This window comes from Neopsephotus bourkii, unplaced genomic scaffold (assembly GCF_033783945.1).
Source record: "Neopsephotus bourkii isolate Nb327-2 ecotype Australia unplaced genomic scaffold, CSIRO-AGI_Nbou_v1 NB_659, whole genome shotgun sequence".
In the NCBI taxonomy this organism is placed as follows: Eukaryota; Metazoa; Chordata; class Aves; order Psittaciformes; family Psittacidae; genus Neopsephotus; species Neopsephotus bourkii.
Genome location: NW_026901158.1, coordinates 2,559,215 through 2,580,183, shown reverse-complemented (window position 1 = coordinate 2,580,183; position 20,969 = coordinate 2,559,215). Strand labels below are relative to the sequence as shown.

The window sequence follows — 20,969 nt, the reverse complement described above, 5'->3', positions numbered from 1 at the left end:
TGAAATTTTACTTGAACATCCACAGAGCCCCTACTTCCAAGAGCAAGATATCAAGAACCCCTCTTCTCCTACCCACTCTGATTATACAGTTTGCTGTCATGAGAGTAGTCTCATCAAGGGAACACCTAAAATAGTTATCTGTGACTCCAGGGAATTAGTTTCCTCTGATGAGGCTTTCACAGATATTCTGTAAGGACGAACTCTGCCATATGCATGAGAGACTGACAAAGAGAAACCACCCTGGCATGTGCATAGCCAGGAGGCATTCATGAAAGCACTTGGGAAGTGCTTAGGCTATTGCCTCAGCCTCGACTGCTGGACAGAGGATGACATTCTGACAGCTGTCTGCAATGTATTTCTACAGTATGTGAGCAGAAGCACATTCCTGATGCATCAGGCTGCCACTCCTCTGAAGTGCCAGCCACCAAGTGATTTTTGTTGCACAAATAACATGGCTCCATTCCTATCTACCCAAACCATGTAGCATCTGCCAGGTGCAGACAGCTCGAACATTCACTGCATAACTCACCTGCAAAGCCTGGCTGGCACGAACAGAGGAAACCAGCTGCTTGGCTATAGCTGAAATTACTGGGGAACTCAGGTCGCATCCCATAATAGGCTTGGTTGGATCTCTCAAAGCATACGCCTCCGTTGTGACAGGGAGATGTCGCACACTCATCCACATCCTCTTCACAGTGCTGCCCTGAGTAACCTGCCAGGAGACATCACCCACAGCTTCACTGGAACCAGTATGCCAAATATTGATGCTGCCTTGAAGGTGAGAATAAGACTCAGAAGACACTGCAGCTCATCTCGTGAGACCTCACTTGGAGTACTGTGTAAAGTTATGGTGTCCTCAGCATAAGAAGGACATGGAACTGTTGGAACAAGTCCAGAGGAGGGACATGAGTATGATCAGGGGACTGGAGCACCTCCCGTATGAAGACAGGCTGAGAAAGTTGGGGCTGTTCAGTCTGGAGAAGAGAAGGCTGCGTGGAGACCTCATAGCAGCCTTCCAATATCTGAAGGGGGCCTATAAGGATGCTGGAGAGGGACTCTCCATTAGGGACTGTAGTGGTAGCACAAGGGGTAATGGGTTAAAACTTAAACAGGGTAAGTTTAGACTGGATATAAGGAAGAAGTTCTTTACTGTAAGGGTGGTGAGGCAGTGGAATGGGTTGCCCAGGGAGGTTGTGAATGCTCCATCCCTGGCGATGTTCAAGGCCAGCCTGGACAAAGCCTTGGGTGAGATGGTTTAGTGTGAGGTGTCCCTGCCCATGGCAGGGGAGTTGGAACTGGATGATCTTAAGGTCCTTTCCAACCCTAACTATTCTATGATTCTATCTAGCAAGGCATTCCAGGGCCCTCCACTTTCTCCACTATGTCAAAAGCAGGAGCCAAATGGCCGCCTTCCAGGAAAGCATCAACCCATGACAGAAAAATACATGATGGAAAATGGCAGGAAAAAAAAAAAAAAGAAGAAGAATATTTTACAGCTGGGACTTAGGGTGCATTTCCCAGCCATGAGGTCACTTGGATTTTGGGGTGGTCTGTAAAGGGCAGCAGTGGCAGCCTGTTTCCAACAATGAAAAAAATCACACAGTATGATCACTAGTTCTTTACTTCTTCAACACAGCAGCTTAGCACGTGCTCTCCATTGCAGTGTGCCTACACACTAGCATAGCAACACAGATTTCTAACCTACCTGGCCAGCAGACACAGCTGTAGTTTTTGATTCCTTCCACACATGTTGCACTGTTCAGACAGGGTTCAGAGGCACACTCCAGGATATCCACCTCACAGTGGTCCCCCTGGAAGCCTGTGTCACTGCAGTCACAACGATAGCTGTGGGGCAGCAAAACAGAGCAATGCATAAGCTCTTCATTAAACTGCAAAGCCCAGTATGAGGAAAGAGCAAACAGAGCTGTCAGTCCTTACACCACTTGTGGGGCAGAGGAAAAAGACAAAAGGATCCTATCTGCACAAAGGCCATGCTAATGCCAGAGCAGACAACCCTCAGCAGCCTCTGAGTTCACACCTTACCTGTGAAGAGATAAATTCAGACACAGGTGTGTTCTCAGCAGTTGCTTTTGCCATTCATGTTCTGCAAATCACTTCCCCTTGTATCTGATCTGTCAGCTGGAAGCAGTAACAGAAATACTTTCCTGTCTTCCTTTAAGCACCTTAGGAGTTCTGCTGCTGGGAGGGGCCTTTTACTTGCTGCCATAAATCACTGGGCCCCCTGGGATGTACCAAACACTAAACCCAACTCCACCCACAGATTTCTATTCAGAGTTTACACTAAGTGACTTTTTGATCAGTCCTGGTATCTAACTGTCAAAGAACTGTTGATTTCTCACCTGTTAACAAGGTCATGACATGTCCCATTGTGCAGGCATGGCTGGCTCACACATTCATTGATGTCCACCTCACACTGCATTCCTTGATAACCTGGGGCACAGGTACAGGTGTAGTACCCAACGTGATCATTGCACAGGCCCCCATTCTGGCAAGGGTCTGAATCACATTCATCGATTTCAGCATCACAGTTCACACCTTTGTTACAAAACAGAGAAATATTCGTGTTATAAATCCAAAACGTGTATCTGTGCTGCCTGGACTTGTGAGCTGGAATCTCAAAACCCATGCTACCCAAACCGGCTACATAGTGATCTCTTCTAGTTCTGCTGTAAGAATATTGAGAGCTCATGACCAGTGATTCTACAAATTAAAGACCTTTAATTTTATTTGAAACCACAATTATTTTGTCTAGAGTTTTGGATTTTAGTCCTCTCTCAAAACTAAACACATCTTCCAGTATTTGTGAAGCTCTAGTCTCTTGCACTCAGGTTTGCTGACACAGCCACTCAGCACTTCACAAATAATACCCTATTTCTAAGCAACCCATAAAATCTTGATCTTACATACAGCTCATGACAGCTGTTTTAGTTTGGGATACTTTAAGGGCAGGGAGAACAGGGATGGGAAGAGAAGAATCAAGCTGCTAGTCAGTGTTATTTAGACTTTTATATATGATATAGCTCTTACAGTTTTAGTTACACATGGTACTCTTCACTTCTGCTGCACTGCTATTAATCAGATCCAGTGATCTACACCAGAGGCAGCTGCATTTTGGGTATGGGAAGAGTGATCTCTACCTGCTTCTCCAAAATACTGTTCCATTTGTTTAGTTGGTATTTATAACTTGCTTTGAGATACTAGATATTAGTATGCAATTTTATTATGAAGTGCTATTAAAAATAAGGTGTTAATTTCAATTCTACTACTCAAGAACAACAGCAAGTCACTCATTTTTGTCCAAAGTTTCAACTTTCCCTGAAAGAATAAGACCTCCTGTATGACTTCTATGCAACTATCTTCCCATACTATATTCCACCTCTGAGTTGCCCAGTGCCTGGCATCACCTCCAAACCTCAGTCATTACAATGGCACCTGCCAATCCATCTAATCTCCCCTTTTTGGCAAAGGCTAACCACATAGTGGACATGGCCATCCTAATCCTAGTGGAATGTGGGCCCCCTAATCTGCTGGTTCAAACCCGTCAATACCAATGCAAAACTTCCTTCACCCAAATTCCAGCTGCAAGCACTAGGAAACAACCTGCTAGCCAATGGTGCCAGAATGGATGAAGCACCGTAAGGTAAAGCCTCATATCAGAACAACTTGGAACACAACAAACTCCTCCAGCTGCCTTGGTCATTTTAGCACTTCCCTGGCAGGGGAATCCCACAAACCTGAATTGAGGATTCAGCCTAAAGATAAACAGATTTACGAAGACACAATTATACTTGATACTTGAAATCGGTAGTATTCATAAGGCCTACACTGAAATGTTGCTTTTTTCCTCCTTCATCTCTGTTAATTCTTATCAGAAAGTGAGTCAGCATCAGAGGCTGCATTCCTGATGCTGTAACTTCTCATTCCACTGGTAATCAGCAGCATTCCTTCAAAGCAACCTAACTCTTGAAACACTTAAGCCTGTGACACTGTGGAAGGCTGGGAAAGTTCATGTGCTAGGTGGTACCAGGCAGACATGGGCGCAGCACGATTGCATTCCACTCCGATAAACAGCACTGGAGAAAGGAGAACCCCCCACTGCCTCCCTCACAGATAACTCACAGGTGTAAATTACTCTGAGTCACCATTAGCACAGATGCCCAAAAAAGAGATTCTTGTGTCACATGCCAAAAACCATTCGCTGATTGTGTAAGAACTGCAAAAGAAATCTCCAACTAAAAGCCACTTTATCCCAAGAAGACTACTTCCCTTTGAGAAGTCCTGCAGGACAGGACAAAGAACCACAGGCCAGATAGGCAGAGATGCCTTATACTTGGAAACACTAAGTATACATTTCCTGATAATAGAGCTCTTTCTTTCTCTATCTCACTTAATTTTACACTGAGAGGTAATCATAGCTACTTTCATCTAGTACTCAAGTCTGACATAATCCACCCACTTCCACTCTTCGATCCACGTTTCTCAATATCCATGCCATCCATGGAAATCTGAACTGTTGCCCAGAAGCCACAGCAACAAGCCCTGCACCATTATTCACACACAATACTACTAAACACCCCAGAAATGAGTCGTGCAAGAGATGTAGCCTCATAGCTGTAAAACAACAGCTTCTCAGGACAGCTAACTCTACAAGACACAGCAGCAGCAGGCAAATTGTGGAACTACATGAACAGTGAGACGTAACCCAACCACCCGGCTAGTACATGAGCATGAAAGGTACCTGTGTAGCCGGGGATGCACTTGCACACATAGTGATCCATCTCATTGAGGCAGGTGCCATTGTTTCTACAGGGCCGGGACGCACACTCGTTGATGTCTATTTCACAGTTGTATCCTTGGAACCCAGGCACACAGAAACAGCTATACTCATTGACCCTGTCTCTGCAGATGGCTCCGTTCTGGCAGGGGTTGGAGGTGCACTCATCAATGTTGTCTCTGCAGTTGGCCCCGGTGAAGCCAGGCTGGCAGATGCAGGTATAGTCCCCAGGACCCTCCACACATGTCCCGTTATTTAGGCAGGGGTGGCTAGAGCACACAGAGCTTTCTGTTTGGCAGCCTTCTCCATTCAGTCCTGTTTGGCATTTACAGGTGTAGCCATTTACGCTATCTACACATTCAAAACGAGGGTCTGTACAAGGGTTGCTCTCACACTCATTAATATTAACGTTACAATCAATACCTGTGAAGCCAGGCATACAGATGCAGTCATATTCCAGGAGTCCTGGAGTGCTGTTGCACATCCTGTGGGCAGTACACTCATGTTCAGAGCATGCATTATAGAGGTGTTCACAGTTTATGCCCATGTAGGCTACAGGCTCCACAGGGCATGTGCACTTGTATCCCACTTCCAAATCCTGACAGCTCCCACCATTTTCACAAGGGGATGAGGAACAGCTGCTGCCATTTTCAGAGGACGAAATTCCTGTTGAGAAAAGATACTTTCTGTTAGCCAGCATTTGTAGCCCTAAAGAAGAAAGTTCTGCTGATCACTACATACAAGTCAGAGACTGCCCACCCAAATTCCATGTTACAAAGGGCTGTTCTAGCCATTAGCTGAGAGGGTTACTGGAGAATCAAATATTTACTACAGAGAAGATAACACAACATGCCTTTGTATGATGGCCATCAGGAATCTCTTGCTAAGTCGGATGAGCAGATGCCTGTTTTTTAGGAGGCACTCACAAACCAACTATTTTATTTGTGCTTATTAATCCATGAGGCACTTTGAGAGCAGTGAAACTTATCACATTAAATCCATTCATGAGATGAACTTCATGTAAGCTTCAATAACCCCTTTTACTGGTAGGGCATAGGACTTGTGCTTGGAAATCCAGCAAGGCAGACAGTATTTCTTACTGTCTCACCTGCTCCTTCTGGAGACACTTCTTTTTTTGCCTCAGCTAATCCTCTAGTGATTTGAAGAAGCTGCCACAAACAATTCAACCCAAACTGACACATTTCACAGTCTCTGATTACATCAAGCAGCTCAAAGTTTGACAACCACTGCCCAGGCACCCTCTCCTCACAGGTTAGACAAGTACATTTACACAGCAGGGAATTTTTAGGTGTTATGAGAACAGCAAAGAAGAACAGAAACTGATGAGATTCACTCTGCCTATGGGATTTTAGGTCCAAACTCTTAGTATCTGCAGAGCCAAAACACAGTGTAATACCCAGATACCAGCAACTAATGCTGAGATTCCCCTAAATCCTATTCACTCCAGGATACATCAGAGAGAAGCTCCAGGGTAGAGATACGCCAGACTGATTCCTGCCTAAGTGTTAGGAAACATCCAAACTTGGAAGTAGCTCTGCAAACTATACAGTAGATGTTTTGAAAACATCTGTGAAAAATGACCACAAAGCAGAGATAAAGCTCATGAAATAGCAGCAAGTGGTATCTGAAAAATAGCTCCTGCTTCTGTTGAGACAATGCTGACTCTGCCTAGCAGTGGAAGTCAAGCTATCCCTAGCACTTTACCTGCTAAGCAGCTCTTTGCCCTTTTTTCTGCCTTCTGTAACTGTGGGCCCTTGCTCCACCACTGCTAGTTGAGAAATGTTTTAACATGCCATGCTAAGGATTTGCCAGGATCACACATCACAGCATCACTTCTCGGCTGACCTTACACATTCACTCATTCATGCCACCATTATCCCAGCCTATTTTTTGTCATGTTTGCCTTGCTCTGGTGCACATTCTACACACCCAGTAGTTAATATGTGTCAGTGGTTTTCTACAACTCACTGCCCCATCAGCTCCTCAGTCTCTTTGTATCTGAAGGTGGAGGCATCCAACTTTAGAATCTGAAGGGGGTTTATAGGAGACTTGGGTTTACAAAAGCCTGCCCCTGCCCTGACCTCCCCCAAATTCCTCCCACCAAAAGACTATAGAGTTTCTAAGTCTTCTTTTAAGAGGCAGTGCTGATGGAGGGGGAGGGTGCTCAGGGATTTAGACAGCTCTTTCTCTTCCCAGCATCATCTCTAGGCCCACCCCTCCCTTCCTCTCTCATGTGATGCTGGGGAGAGCTGCTGAGCATTGCACTGTCCAGCAATCTCATTATTCTGCCATCGACCCTTTTATTCTCAGATTCCCAGTCAGGCAGAAAACAAGGATGACGGAATCTGCCTGGAATCTCTGCAGCAATTAGAGTGGGAGCCCAGGAAACTATTCCGCAGAAGAGCTTTACTGGGCAGGAGATAGGAGCCTTTGTACGCTTAATGAGTAACCAGCCCCAGGCTGCACTTTTCCTCAGGTCAGGAGCACAGCTCGAGATAAAAAACCAGAGACCAAGTCCACTGCATGTTAGGAAGGACTTTGATTTGCAGAGAAATCTGCAAATAAATTCACCTTTCAAAAGAACCACCAAGCACTGCTGGTGGAGACGGGCTGGAGTAACTTAAAGGCTACATGAATGTTTTTCTGTTTCCACCTTAAGCAGACAGTCTAAATGCTTCTTGCAGATAAACATCAAATCCCTTTGCCATTTCTTGTCTTTTCCAAAGTTCTTTCACAAGAGCCATACCTGTCTGTACCTCTCCTATTTTGGTTCATCATACTGCAGTGATCAATAACCTGTATTGGTCATTAATGTCTGTCCATTACAATAAGATTTGGCGACAAATACATGGCCCAATAGTCACACAGAAACTTGCAGACACAACATGGGCGAACTACAGATACCAAGACAAGCAAACATAAAGCTTCCCTAGAAAGTCCCAGACCTTCCTGGCTTACCAAAGAACAGCAGAATAGTAACAAGGAGAACTCTAATCTCCTCTAAACTCACTATGACCATGAACAAACCAGTGGTTAACTGGTTACATGTACTTGTAATATGTGGTGAATAACTGGTTACATACAGGATTGAGAAAGGCTCAGTTCCTGCACTGTTACTCTATTAGTTTTAGCTACTTTCTACAACCAAATGTTACCTTAGTTGCATCTTAAAGTGGTAAATTCAGCAGGACCTCATTTTGGAGGAAAATGTTCCTTTTTTTGAATAAATATCCTGAAGTAACACTGCTCATAAGGCACCCATGGAGCAGGCTGAGAAGACTGCAGCATAAATCACAAGAAATAAAATAATATCTAAATACCTTCAAATTATTCTGTGAACTGCAGCTTGCAGAATATCACCCATGTTCGCCCTCTTCAGTAGAGGTTACAGAAGCAATAGCACTAACTGTAAGATTATGTCATACAGTCCCCTTTATATAGCACGCCTGTGCTCATACTGGAATATTTCCCAAGGATAAAACTGTGTAAATATAGCATAGCTCTAATATTCATTCAGTGGCAGTGCTAAACTTCTGGCTAAATAATTCCACAGATGAGATACAACTTCAAACCAGAATTTGTTACAAAATGATGACAGAAAGGGGGAATTTCGGGACTGAGACCGAGTATGTCCCACTTGTGATGCTGCCAGGAAGCTGAATGCAGTCTGAAGAACATAGTGGACTAAAAGGGTATCAAAGACTTAGATCAACACCTAGCTCGAGAAAGAACGCTTATGATGTTTTTAGCTCTGGTTTTGTTATTTTCATCCATCAGCCCCAGGCTACACAATAATTCCTCTCAATTTTGGGATAGATTAATGATTATTATTGTCAATAGCACATGAATACACACCAAATGCTAATAAGCACAGTGAATAACTTTTTCCTGCTGCACAATACACCAATCATGGAAATGGGTAATTCAGACAATGCAGTTCCATTAAAATGGTGAAAATCAGGTCAAAGAAATCACTGAATGACAAAAGAGTTTACAGCTTTCCACAGAAGTAGTTGTTGCAGGACTAACAATGACATTTAGGATTTTTCCTTTAACAGTCACAAGAAGAATATGAATCAGTGATGTTTGTAAGTGGGAAAATAACCATAAAATATGTTACAGTCATACCATCCTGCAACCCTACCCTAAAATGAAACTGGAGAAGACTCCAGTTTCTTTGAAGAACATGTTCCAGGCATTTAGGGGTGGATTAGGAGGGACTTCAAAGGCTCACAGAGTTGCATATAAAGCATTCATTGCACTCTGTCAGGGTGGGTCTGGTTTTACACTTTAAAGGTAGCTGACAGAGATTTTGCCTCAAAGTTGATGCCTGTGACCTTTTGCATCATTTTAAGGCAAACAAGCTGCATTACCAGGCTTTGCCTTCATGATTTGCTACAAGAATTTTACACCTTTAGTAAATGATCTTTCAAAGGGCAGTTGTAACAGCAAATTTTCCAGCCATTAATGAGAAAATGGGAATTAATGAGATGCTGGGCAACGCAAGATCCCCCTCGTAACAGTTCACTGTCTCTGTCCCAGGGTTCTGAGGGATTTCTTATTTCAGTATCCCGGGACAAGCTGCTGCTGCACTGGACTGACAGAGAGTTGTGGGAATTGACAAAGGCAGTGTGGGAGGAGGAGGGTCTCAAAGAGCTGAAGCAAGGTTTCCAACCCCCCCCAACTTTGTCCGCTCTCCATTATCTCATACTTGTGAAATCTCAGTGGTAATTTCCCCCACAACAGGAGTTGCATTGAAGTAACTTTGTTCACAGCCTCCCCTCTCCATCCTGACATTATGCTGGCCAAAGGTTTTATTAGAGGCCAATGATGAGTTACTAAGACAGTACACAAGACAAGGAGCTTCAGTCATTTATTACTTCACTACTTGTGAGATGCTGCTTTAGGGTTATCCACTGACTTCTGGTTTTTTGGGTTTGCTTTTCACAAGTTTGTTTTTTCAAAGTCCTGGGAAACCAGGATGAAGGGTGGATGCCCTCTGGCTGGGATACACCTGACCTCATGGGAGATGCCCAGTGCCTCACTGATAACTACCATAAAGGTGCTCTTAATGGCCACTTTAAATTCCAACAAGGAAGTGGCAGCACTGGGGTTATCAGCCCAGAGATCACCTTGTTTCCTTCATAGTGAAGAACAATTTTGACGATTGATGGTTTGGGGTTTTTTATTATATTTAATGTGTTATTCAATTGAATAATATAATACCTCAACTGTGACCGTTAAAACCCCAGCCTGATGCAATTCCTACCAGCCAGGCTGTGCTCCTGCTGATCCCCACAGCACAGCTCCCACTAGACAAAGATACTGAGGGTAGAAAGAGAACCCCTCCACCTCAACTATCAGAGTTTCACAGCTACTAAACTTGAATAAAGGAATGGAAAGTTATGTCTCCATGACAACAGGAAGGCATGTGCTTATATTAGTAAATCCCTGCTGACCTCTGCTGATCTTTCCCTACTCTGGTCAGTGTAAAGGATTAGTGAAAGGGTACACACCATGGCCTGTTCCCAGGAACCACACATCAGGAAGGAAAACTGGACAGACCTAAAAGGGGCTTTCATGCTGCTCCCCCTCTCTCTTCTCCATCCTTGCTAACTTTGGAAAGTAATGGCTGAATAAAATTGAATCCTTTAGGAAGTACCTTCAGTGTCCTTGTTCAGGGAGCATACAAGGTCTTTTTAGGTGGCTTTTCACATCCTAAGAATTTACAAGCCCAATTTCCTTATTGACATGGAGAGATTAAATCCTTTCTTCCCAGATCCAAGAAAAACACCTACTCCAGTAATACCAGGAGCAGGAAACAAGGCCAGGAAATTCTGAGGCTACTGAGAAGCTCATGACATTAATAATTGGCACTGGGTTTTCACCTAGCCTAAAATATTCCATAACATGCATTCCTTGTCCTCTTACATGGTAATAGGCATCTTTTGATAGTTCTTTTAACAGTGGGCTTCTCTATTCAACATGAGAAAATGGGATGTGGGCATGAGAAGCTTTCCAAAAATACCAGTGTTTGATCACAACTACTAAGCTCTGGAGCTGCAGCAGCTTAACCACCTCTGCCAGCCAAGCTCTGTTGAAGTAACTTGTTCCCACCTACCAGCTGCTCCTTCTCTCCACAGCCACTTCCCATCAGCTTTGTTTAAATTTCCCCATCTCATGCTCAGGTAGTGTCACCATTAGGATCAGGTATATTCCATTCCCCTCAATATTCTGGTGCGCAGAGTCAAGTTCTTAATCACACAAACCCTGTATCTTGCCCGCTACCAGTTTGGATACTGATTTAAAAACTCTCTAGTGACGTCCTTGCACACAGCTCAGGTTGAAGCTTTTCCTGTCTACTGTTTTAGATGGACAGTGTTCATCATTTCCCAGCTTACTTCTGACATTGTTTTTCTTCATTACTGGAGAGCACCAAGCCCCACACCACAACATTTGCATGTTCCAGTTTTGGTGTGATGGAAGATTTTCATGCCAGAGATATGTAATGTTTACTGTGTAAATTACTTATAAAGGCTTTATAAAGGCCTAGACCACTAGACTTTCATTAACATGGGCACAAGCAGATGCAGCTCCATTTCCCCTTGTGAAATATGCAGAGTATTTGTCCCCCCCCTCAAAGAGGCAGAATGTGATTCCTGGCTCTCTCCCACCCAGCTTGCCCAGTGAACTGCCGAATGGTGCCAAACAGTGGGCAACGATCCATAGCATTGAGCAGTGCCAATATGATGGCCAGAGGTATTACCAGCATTAATCAGAAATACCACTTCAGGGAATTAAACTTACTCAACACAGAACAAGTAGCCAGACAGCTTGTTTCCATTACCTGTTCACTATTTTAATTCAGATTTAAAGATGTAACTCCTATTATATTGCTTCTAGAACTTGGGAGAAGGACAGGAGCTATAAATCCACATTTTATGACAGCACTGCATATATTACCACGGTGACCCTTTGATCTTCTGTGCTTATGACACCCAGTATTTTCCCTTTAATAAACACTTCTCTAAGCTGACCATCATGGTTTACACATTCTCTGATCTCTCAGCCATTTCCACAGATCAAACACTGAGACAGGGGGTTTCCTGTGTATTCAGTTAACTAGATTGAGTCACAAGCCTTAATTTCCAATTCTTATTTAAATACACTGAGCATCAATAAAACAGCTGAAAAGATTGTGTGTCTTTGTTTCCACCTTTTGAAGCAAGGGAGATTTAAACTGTCCCTGTGTCTGAGCTAATCTCAAGAGCTGCATTAAAGCAGATAGTGAGCTGCCAGAAAACAGGTCTGTTTGCACATGTCTTCTTAATAGGTGTCCAAAGCATTCTCCAGGCCAAAGGTATGTGAATTACTCTGCTCCTTGTTGGCTGGAGTTGTGGGAACAGAAATGAGTAGACACTCATTCTGCCCTCCAGAATGTCCTTTAGAGCACAGGTTGGGCAGAATAGCTCTCAGCCTATTCCAGACAGTAAAACTGAAGTCACATGCCGAGTCTGCACCACTGTCCCTCTGCAGTTTATGTCAAACAAGTGGAGGCAGTGTGCAGCTGGCTGTAGGGGGGTCTCAGGGTTACAGCTTGCAACAGCCCATCTGGAGAATAATAGGTAACTTGACCACTCTGTGCCTCACTGACACTTAGACTCAATTAGACATTAGGAAAAGTAGTCATATGCCTCACAAGGGCAAGAAAAGACGTTTTCTTGAGGCCTTAAAAGTCTGCAAATGCTCCATAAGTACCACCATTCTCTACAGTTAAAATCTGGCAAAATCTGCAGGTAGAAAGCCTATGGAAATTACCTCTTCCCTTGAGCTTTGCTGGGCTCTATCAAGATGTGTCATCCACCTGCACTCCAAAAGGAAACAATGCTCTCACTAACCCAGTAAAAAGCTACCAGTGCAATGGCCAAACAGCACAAACCCTCAGAAAGATGCCAGCTCCCTGGCAGCCACCTCCTGAACAATACCGTGCATGCAACAGGCCTTCCTTCAGCACAACACAAAGCCACCATAATTGCTTCACACTCCAAACCAGTAGCTATGGTTACTAGATACAAAAGACAGTCCTGCTGCTTCCCTGTGGCCAGAGGAATTCCAGGCAGTTGGAGTGAATGCACCAGACAAAGGAAATGGTACAAAGAGATGGAGGGGGGGGGAAAGTATCAGATAAAAATCTAACCATATTTTGACTTTCATATTCATAGTCTGAGGTGATCAGACCAAAGGAGATTTAGGGAGGCTTCAGAGGGGGGAAAGAAAAAAAGAAAGATAAACCGTTGGGGAGCCAAAGGGAAAGCTGGAAACTTTCTCCAACTCTCAGGAAGTACATAAACATCAGCTACTGATGCAAGAGAATGCCCGCTGCAGTGTTCAGCAGGTACTGGCAGAGAAAAGGCAAAACTTCTGCTGTATTTCCCCCATGTTCTCCATATTTTACCTCCACTCCTTCATGTCAGTAATCACTCCTGTCCCAGCTCAGTGGGAACCAAGCAGGAGTATTACACATAGATACTGGCCTGGCAGTTCCAAGGAGAGGATAAGGAGGCTAGTTCAATCCCAATCACACTTTCCAGTAAAGGGCTGGACATGTTCTGACATGACCATATAATCCCTAGACGACTAAAACAGATGTCTAGGCCCCATCTTCAGGCACCATCCCAGAAGAAACAGAACGCTATTTTTCAGAGAGCATAAGAAATTGTATACAAGGGTGATTTTTGAAGCCTAAAGACATGTTCATGTGGACTTGAAGAATCCCAGTATACTCAAGTATATTACTTGGCTATAAAATAAGTTTCAATGTGGAAAACACCAAAACCAACCCTCCATCAGTGCACTTTCAGGATGGATCTGCTTGCCTCGAAATTTGTAAGTGAGAATACTCATGTACTCTCTTCTTCGTCCACATTTTGTACCAGAGGTATCTGGCACTTCAGCATATTAATATACTCCCTTAGGTACACTCCTCTTTTGCTTAGGTATATTTCTATAGCACACAGAATGGAAATAAAGCTCTGTGTTTCTTCTTTAGTGACACAACCATAAAATTCAGAACTTTTACATGGAGAAAGAGGTTACTACAATAGCTGAATACTTCATCACATGAAAATGCACACACTTTCAGCTCTTGTGAATAAATGCATATATACATGTGCACAGGAGAAAGACGAAAGAAAACAAGAAGTAAATAGAAGGAAAAAGGTATCTGGAATGAAACGCCTGTTTATCTGCCAGACAAGAAGTTTTCAGGCACCAAAGCTCACTGTGAGAGTGACATTCTGTTCAGCTGCAGGTCACAGATTTGATCCAAAGTTACTGTATAGTGGCTGGGTAAGAATCAGGCACAGAAGACAAAAAAACTTACCCCAAAATAAGAGGAAAAGTGGCAGCAGGAGAGCAGCATTGTACGCCCTGGAGGTAGTTTTCCTTAATTCCATGACAAGTCTAAGAGTGGCTGTTCTACAAACCTCTGGGGAGAAACAGTAGCTGGAAACTAGCAAATACCAGCTCTGTCCACATCACGGACTCTGGAGAATTCTCCCTACTACAGGCACTGGCTCCATGCTCCGCCGAACTGGGGACTAGCACTAACACAGTGGACAGAGTCCCCGTCCACTCTCAATGCTTCACTCGTGTTCCTGGAACAAGGAGAAAACACTGCCTGGATCGCACGGATCGAACTGCACAGGGCAAGGAGAGCAGGATTTACAGGCTCAGGCAGCTGGTGAGTTACAGGCTGTCAAAGGGAGCAAGAAAGGGAAGAACTGGGAGAGTCACAGCACAGGCAAAAAGGAAAAAAGACCCTGGTATTGCTTTCTGCTTTCTGGTTTTTGAGCTCCCCCAATATAATGAAGAAAACAAACCTGGTGTCTCCTCCATGGCTGTGACAGGAGCTCAGAACTGGCTTGGGGGCTGAGGTGGCTGGGGGCGTTTCTAAGATGCAGGCTTCTGTATCAGCTCATATTTATAAGCAAACTCCAGATGAGGATCAACCATAATTTTCTGATCAAGGCTGCTTTGTTCTAAGAGAAAATAAGACAAAAGACAAAAGCACACTTAATCCCAATCGCAGAGTTAGCCCACATTTGTCTTTACTGATGTCTCCCACTCATCATGAGATGGGTGAACCCACAAGACATATGAACCCACAAAACATACACTAATCCTTTTCCCAACTAAGGAACAGTTATAGAGCTCAAATGGAGAATTGTGCATTACACAAGCACCGAATCACATCACCATCTTCAGATGCATATGCTTAGCTTTAGAAGTGGGAAAAAATATCAGTGTCCATTGTTTTATGAGAGTAACTGGAAAAAGACAGAGCCCACACTCTTCTGTGACCTACTAAGTACCTCTAAATCCACATCACAATTGGATTAAATTAACCATAATAAGAATTACGTGCATTGCCTCACCCTTCCACTGACAACTAAAGATAGAAGGCAGGTAAGATGCCATACACATTCCAAGTTTAAGCAAGAAATATGCAGCATAGCAAGGAACTGGCGCAGGCAGACCTAAGCTGCACATGATGAAAACAACAGCAATCCTACAATGAGTAATTTGTGTTATCTCAGCATCCTTGCAGAGCAGACAGAGGCTGCTGGGCCATGTGCAGGGAAATAGATATTTACTGCATTGGTTTTACCTTCAGTGCAGAAAGGAGAACAGTCACCGATGATAAAATTCACCACCAAAACACTGCAATTCGGGAACAAATGGTTCATCTCACCATCCTGCCTTGGAATGCTACAAAGATCATGTGTTATCAACCTTATCTGGACCACCCTGCCCCCACTTTCATCTCTGGTGTCTTCAGTCTGTTTTCTCAAGATCAGCCTCAGCATTAGTTTCTTGCCAGTTACCACAACCATCTGGAACTCATTTCTCTCTCCTCAGACCCTCTTTTGCTGTCAGAGGATGTCACCAAACACTGACACATGCAGAATCTTTCTGCTCAGAATGTCTCACCTGCATGAATTATCCTCACAACATCTCACCTTTTCCAAATCAAAGCAAATACACACAAATCCACTGCACAATTTATACTGCAAGAAGCCACCATTCTTCCCCTACTGAATCCAGCCCCTTCTGTAAGCTGACTTGCACAATACCTCACAACTCTTGGGTAATAAACCTATCCACAGTAGTTTGGAGCTCCTGTGTCTACCTAAAGGACATGCTCAGCTTTCATAAACCAGAATTAGTGCAACAAATCCCCACACATGAGAAAGTGGACATCCTCTCACAGAGGCTTAGGTCTTGTACAGCTCTGCTGTGTTGCGTGGCCTGTGCTAGTGACCAAGTTTTATTCTGGAGTCTTCATTTGGTCTTTCTGTCAAGTTAACATTGACAAGTCGAAACTGAGCTGATACATCAGTAAACATCACACATTTTATCAGTGGTACCTTTCTGAAGGCAGCATTTAATCCTTTTGTCACAATGGGGTATATATTGTTCTCGGCCAAAATCTTCCACAGACAGAGGTGAGACTCCCATGCTTTATCACTGCCAGGACACACAGATTGTGAGTTCTGGGACTGCAGCAGGTTATGAGGGATGATCCTCTTCAAAAAAGTGTTCACTTGCTCCTTCCAACCTCTGCTAACTGCAGCACATCTGAGTGTCTGCCAGGACTTCAGGCTCATTTAGCGTTGCTCAAAACCCAAGTTAATGAAGCTCACATAGTCAAGACATCCAACTTCCTTATAATAATCAAAGTATCTTAATCCAGTGTCCACCTGTGAGGATATTAGAACTTATTTTCCAGTGTTCATGCTTGCAACTTCCTGAGATTTTGCCAGTATAAATGTCAGACCACTTCTATACTGGACCCTTGGGCATACAAAAGCTAGCATGGTATTAACCAGCTTATTCCAATTAAAGGACCCTAATGCAACTCTGTACAGGCCCTGATTTGTTAGGCTTGAGTACATTTCCAAAGAAGGAGCACAACTGGGTGGATTTGTTATCTAAAGCATAAGCTCCAAGTCCTTAGTCATCCTTGCTAAAGCCTTCCCCAAACTGGCCTTGGTTTGTGCTACCTCCGCATCGCTGCAGTCCAACGTCACTATAATCTGCTCTTTACCATAGTATTAAAACTAGAGCCAAAGGACACAGCTGCTTTCGTCTGGGTAACACTCATTACAAGAGACTTAAAGCCAGCATAACAGCAAGGCTTCTATTCTCAGCCAATAGGTAAGAAACTCTGCAAGCCGGAAATGCATGCCATGAAAATGGGGCAGCAGTAAGCAAGGTGGATTAAGAGTAAGGAGAGAAAGTAGGCCTGGGGTACTCAGCAGAACCTGTTTGTCTTCTTATTCTATATCTTTTTGTGTACTTTTCACAACACTTTTTTACAAACAGTTCAGAATGAACTGCACAGCAGAGAATCTAAGCAAAACAGTCTGTACTTTCCATTCAAAGAACAATGCACGTTTGCATGAGTTTTATGATCTTTCTTTACAGGAGGCTTAAAATAATCCTAATATTACAGACTGGATACTACAGCTTAGATGTGCGATATGACAGCTAACATCACAGACAGAAGCTAGGAAGAATAAAGGCATTCCTATCTCCTGTCATATCCAGTGTAGCTGCCTCAGAGGGGAGAGCCTCACCTTCCCTCCTTACACTTTTGGAATTCATCACTGAATATAAATCTGCTTGTCCAAATTGAACAATGCAAACTGTTCTCCAAGGTCCAATCTCCAGCTCGAAATTTGCTCTTTCCTGTAATAACCAAAGCTACTGTCCCTTAGCATGCACTGTTACACTTTTCCATCTGGCCACTAGATGCCCCTTCTGCACTGCACAAACTCAAGCAAAGGCCATTGTGTGAAAACAGGAGAGTTAAGAAGAAATTCGTTATCATCAATGCTGCGAAACCAACACAATCAGAAACATCCTGGAACGCTGTAGACTGAGCCAAGCAGCCCACTGATCACTCTACTGCAGCATCTACACATCAGGAGAGTGAAGGAAGAGTTTTGTCTGCGAGTCAAAACTTTAAAGTTGCTCTTAAAACATGGAAAAAAAAAATCACACAAAATTTCCAGTCTCAACACAGCCTGACTGCACTCTATACACACAAATTCAGCTTATTTATGAGAATTTAATAGGAAATATCTGCGTGGATTAAGACCGAACATAGCATACGTATCCCACGCATGTAGGTTTAGGGCCCATCTCTTCCCAGCCCCGCAAGCCTGGCCATTAGGCGCCATCCTGTGGCAACCTGTGTGCATCTTGGGACGCACCAGCAACAAGGCTCAAATTCATGTTTTGTGTCAGTTGTACAGCTACAAACCGTGAACAAAATGTCAGTGAAACCCAGCCTTAACTGAGAAACTGGCACACCAACAGATCCCCTCAACAGAACATCAGTTCAACACAGAAATGACATTTTAAGCAGAACGTTTCCTAATACGCATCACCAGCACTTTCTCGGAAGATTCCTGTATTTGTCTGCAGACTATGGGAGGTCCAGGGTTACAATGTGAGGGGACAAAATTGAAGCAGATTTGCCTAAAGTCTGAAATCACCCACTGTGCCTTGTAACACTGGCTGCTTGTGCAGACACCTTTATTACATGCCTCATTCCAAAAGAAGAGCAAATTACAAGAAATGTAACAAGGATATCAAAAAATACACAGTACCTACAGTCTCCTCTCCAATACATAAGCTCATTTACAACACACACAGACTAGGCTGCAGTAAAGACGGAGCCATACTTCTGCCAAGTTATCTCTAAAGGGAGTTCCAGAAGTCATGCTCTAACCATGTATGTACCCTTTGATCTATGCAAGACACTGCTGGAGTGCCACAGGTCAACTTTAAGTCCCTCTGATCCTCTTCCAGTGCTTACAGCTGCCTTGGTGGAGGTGAATCCCTTCCACTGGGCCTCTTTTGGCAGATGGGAAGATGAGAATGTTGAGCAGCAAACAGGAAGCAGCAAACAGTGTAAAAAAGATCTCAGGCAAGATTTTCTGCAGTAGAATGTTATAGCAGGAAGCAGGATGTGTCCAATACATCGACTGGATCTTAGCGTTTTGAAGTTGTGTTGACGTAACATGTAAGAAATACCCTTTTCACAACGACCATCGCTGCTTAGAGAGAGCCTCTCACGCCACTGGAGGGCAGTGCTGGGCAGCTTTCTGATCTACCAGCCTAAAAACAGCTTTGAAAGGCAACCTTCTGAATTAGCATATGTTTGTTGCAAATGTCTGCATTGCTGGCAACCCCGCAAGAGTCAGGCTGGTGCCTAGGGCGCTTAGCAGGCTTCAGGGGAAAAGCTAATGCTCAGCCAGAACCAAAGGAACCTACAATCAGAGCCAAAGTAAGGGAGCTATGCCCTAAAGCAGACCCTGGGTGAAAGGAACCTTGTAATGCAAAAGTTTGCTCTCTATGAAGGCCAAACACAGGGAGCGTGGAAAAGGGGATTTTAGGAAAGCCCCCAGCTGGACCTGAAAAACCACATCAAGTGCACCATGTCAGCTGTGTGTTCCGAACAGTCTAGCCTCAAAGTCCTGTATGTCCTCTGCCATGGAAATGACACCTTTGAATACTGCATAAACCAACAAGCTCTTTTTTTCCTTGCAGATGTAATCTCTGTAGTCTCATACAGTCTGCTCTGTAATGAGGCCTCTGGGAAAAACTAGCCATTCTTCCCACAGTAGGTGGCAAGAAGTAAAATGGATATAGACCATGGATGGGCCAAATGCTGACGATGAATAATTTTCTCCAAGAAGCCAAAGATGTAGGGTTTGCTTTTGTGTATTTGCACCTCAATGAACACTCCATTCAAGAAATATCATATTACCTCTAAATCTAATCCAGGTAACTAAACAGACAGATCTGTCAATACAAAGGTAAGGGACAAAGGTACAGAAACAGCCTCATGTTCCTTTTCCTGACTCACAAGCAGGGGTATTGTGTATCTATTTTCAGTACCTGTCTCACACACTTGTGACTTTATGGGCCATGCTTCACACCAGGATTAGCATAACCACGGACTGCGCTGCAGCGACCAGAGGAGCAAACACCTCTGAAGTTAACTGCTGTTGTTAAGAGTGTTTCATAGACTTGAGCTCCCACATGAGTCAACTGTTTCTTCACAGATGTCCCAGAGTAATGGCCTTACCTGAACTGGGTGTGCAAAACTTGCTGGATCTGCTATTGCTTGGCTAAGAGGGTCTGGCAGCCTTGCCAGGATTACTGCGGCACTCACTGGCCTGTGGGCAGACATTTCATTTTGCCAAGATACTAAACCCTGGTGTTTCCATAGCCATCCATTTGTCAGATTGCTTAACAAAGCTTTTAAGAATAACAAATACAGATCTGTACATAATTGTTGACAGCATTCAAGCTTCTTGTCATGGTCTGCAAATGGTGGTTCATCCCAGTGTCAATAACACTGAATTTGTTTTATAATTAGAACTTGAATAGTTAATTTGTCACCACACTGGCAACAGTTCTTCCAGACCTGCTCTGTATGTGTAGACTGCTCTAAGAAAGTATCATGTAAGTCAGCAAATTCAACTTAGTAAGTATATATACTTATACCCCTGTTTCCTTCTGGCATAGGAAGGTTTTGACTATCACCAGCCACATTACTACTCCTCTGGCATCACTAGTGTCAGATCAGAACAACCAGAGCTGAGAGACAATTCCATACCTAGTTAGTGCTCTCATTCTCTAGTAGTACTGTTGCATAACTGCAAACTAAAATCAAGGACTAGGGACCTACACAATTAGATGTTAAGGAAATAGACATTCCCCTCCAAAGACAGCTCAACATAGCTATGATAAATACCACAGATGCATTGTACCACTATATTAAGCATTTTCCCAGCTTCAAAATAGTGAAGGGTTATGAGGGATCAGTTAGAGGTCTTAAGGTATCAATAATGTCAAATCAAATTTTATTTCAAAGACATGGTAAAAAAATAAACTCCAAAGACATGCCCATCTTAACCATGATCCTTGCAGACTTCAATCAGGCTGAATCCCTCATGCTTAAGTACATAGCTGGACCAGAGATAAGGGTAGGCAGAGGTTTTTAGGGCTTCAGCACTTCTCCCTGCCCTGAGGGAAGCTCTAGTTCCACTTCTCTTAGGGAGCATGGTTCATG

At 43.7% G+C, this 20,969-nt stretch overlaps 1 protein-coding gene across 10 annotated transcripts in view; it reads right to left on the bottom strand.

The window, feature by feature from the left end:
- Positions 1 to 20,969, bottom strand: part of CRB2 (crumbs cell polarity complex component 2) — a 62,395-nt gene that overhangs the window by 21,659 nt on the left and 19,767 nt on the right. For 3 of the 10 annotated variants that reach the window (XM_061352548.1, XM_061352546.1, XM_061352547.1), the window contains 4 exons: positions 4,760 to 5,461; positions 2,361 to 2,556; positions 1,706 to 1,845; positions 530 to 712 (listed from right to left, as the gene is read on the bottom strand). In XM_061352548.1, coding sequence (XP_061208532.1) covers positions 530 to 712; positions 1,706 to 1,845; positions 2,361 to 2,556; positions 4,760 to 5,342 — 1,102 coding nt within the window. In that variant the 5' untranslated portion in view covers positions 5,343 to 5,461. Of the gene's footprint in view, positions 1 to 529; positions 713 to 1,705; positions 1,846 to 2,360; positions 2,557 to 4,759; positions 5,462 to 8,136; positions 8,191 to 13,271; positions 13,330 to 14,198; positions 14,444 to 20,969 lie in introns of those variants that run through there. The other 7 variants (XM_061352542.1, XM_061352541.1, XM_061352544.1 and 4 more) reach the window with 6 other exon arrangements.